This window comes from Poecilia reticulata, linkage group LG20, assembly GCF_000633615.1.
Source record: "Poecilia reticulata strain Guanapo linkage group LG20, Guppy_female_1.0+MT, whole genome shotgun sequence".
Taxonomy (NCBI): domain Eukaryota; kingdom Metazoa; phylum Chordata; class Actinopteri; order Cyprinodontiformes; family Poeciliidae; genus Poecilia; species Poecilia reticulata.
In genome coordinates this window covers 25,827,705-25,828,871 of record NC_024350.1, presented here as the reverse complement: position 1 = coordinate 25,828,871, position 1,167 = coordinate 25,827,705, and the positions used below count along the sequence as shown (strand labels likewise).

The 1,167-nt window shown below is 48.5% G+C and overlaps 1 protein-coding gene across 1 annotated transcript in view; it reads left to right on the top strand.

Annotated features, from left to right (window-relative positions):
• The window catches only part of pld1b (phospholipase D1b), a 45,495-nt gene that overhangs the window by 41,310 nt on the left and 3,018 nt on the right, over positions 1 to 1,167 (top strand). The window contains exons 23-24 of the mRNA XM_008396906.2: positions 429 to 563; positions 640 to 793. Coding sequence (XP_008395128.1) covers positions 429 to 563; positions 640 to 793 — 289 coding nt within the window. The remainder of the gene's footprint in view (positions 1 to 428; positions 564 to 639; positions 794 to 1,167) is intronic.

Here is a 1,167-nt window from a genome sequence, read left to right as displayed (position 1 = left end):
GACCTCTGACCTGGAAACTTTTATTAATGAGACGACCTCTGACCTGGAAACGTTTTATTAATGTTTATAAAATGATGGCGGCACAAATATAAATATTTCCTGCACAGAGGAAAAGCAGCACAAACAAAAAAAATTTGCTGCACAAACGTTTTTAAATTTGACACCAATGAGTGATGGGGGGGTGGGGGCTGTTGACCTTTAACCTTTTATTAAGACCCTCAAAGAAAAAGCAGCACAAACAAAAGTCTTAGCTGCACAAATGTAGCTGAGATGATTGACAGAAAGTTTGGTTGACCTTTCATGACCTCTGGAAACTTTTATTAATATCTTTAGAATAATTGCGGCACAAACAAACGTTCTGCTCCGGTTCCGTCTGACCTGGTGGCGGGTCCAGTTTGACTCGGGTCTGTCCGTCCGTCTGTCTGCAGTGGGGGATCAGTGGATGAACTACATCTCGTTCACCGGCCTGCGGACGCACGCCGACCTGGAGGGGACGCTGGTCACCGAGCTCATCTACGTCCACAGCAAGATGCTGATCGCCGACGACAACACCGTCATCATCGGTGAGGCCTCGGCCGGCGGGCGCCGCCGCCGCCTCACAGGAGGCGCCAAACTCAACCGGATCCGGTTTGTCTGCAGGTTCCGCCAACATCAACGACCGCAGCATGCTGGGGAAGCGGGACAGCGAGGTGGCCGTCATCGTGGAGGACTCGGAGACGGTGGACGCCGTCATGGACGGGCAGCCGTACCGCGCCGGGAAGTTCGCCCTGCAGCTGCGCCTCGAGTGCTTCAGGTACGAACATTTCTGGGGAAAAACTGAAAACCAGTTTTTCATTCTGTCTCAACTTCCACAACTTCACTATGCGCCAAATATTCAGAGAATAAATATTCACTCTGTGATCCTGTTCTCTATTTTCCAAGTTCAGAGGATTAGAGTCCGACCAGGTGAGATTAGCTTCCTTAAACTTTCAATAGCAGAACTTTGAGATAATCCAGGAAAAGACTGAAGAAACAAACACAAACTGAGCTGCTCAGATTAGCTATTTAAAACTATCTTTGTCATTTTTTGACTTTATTCTGCTGATATCATGTCTATAATCTCACGGTGACTTCCTGTCCGATGACGCTCCTCCATGTCTGAACTTCCTGTCCGATGACGCTCCTCCA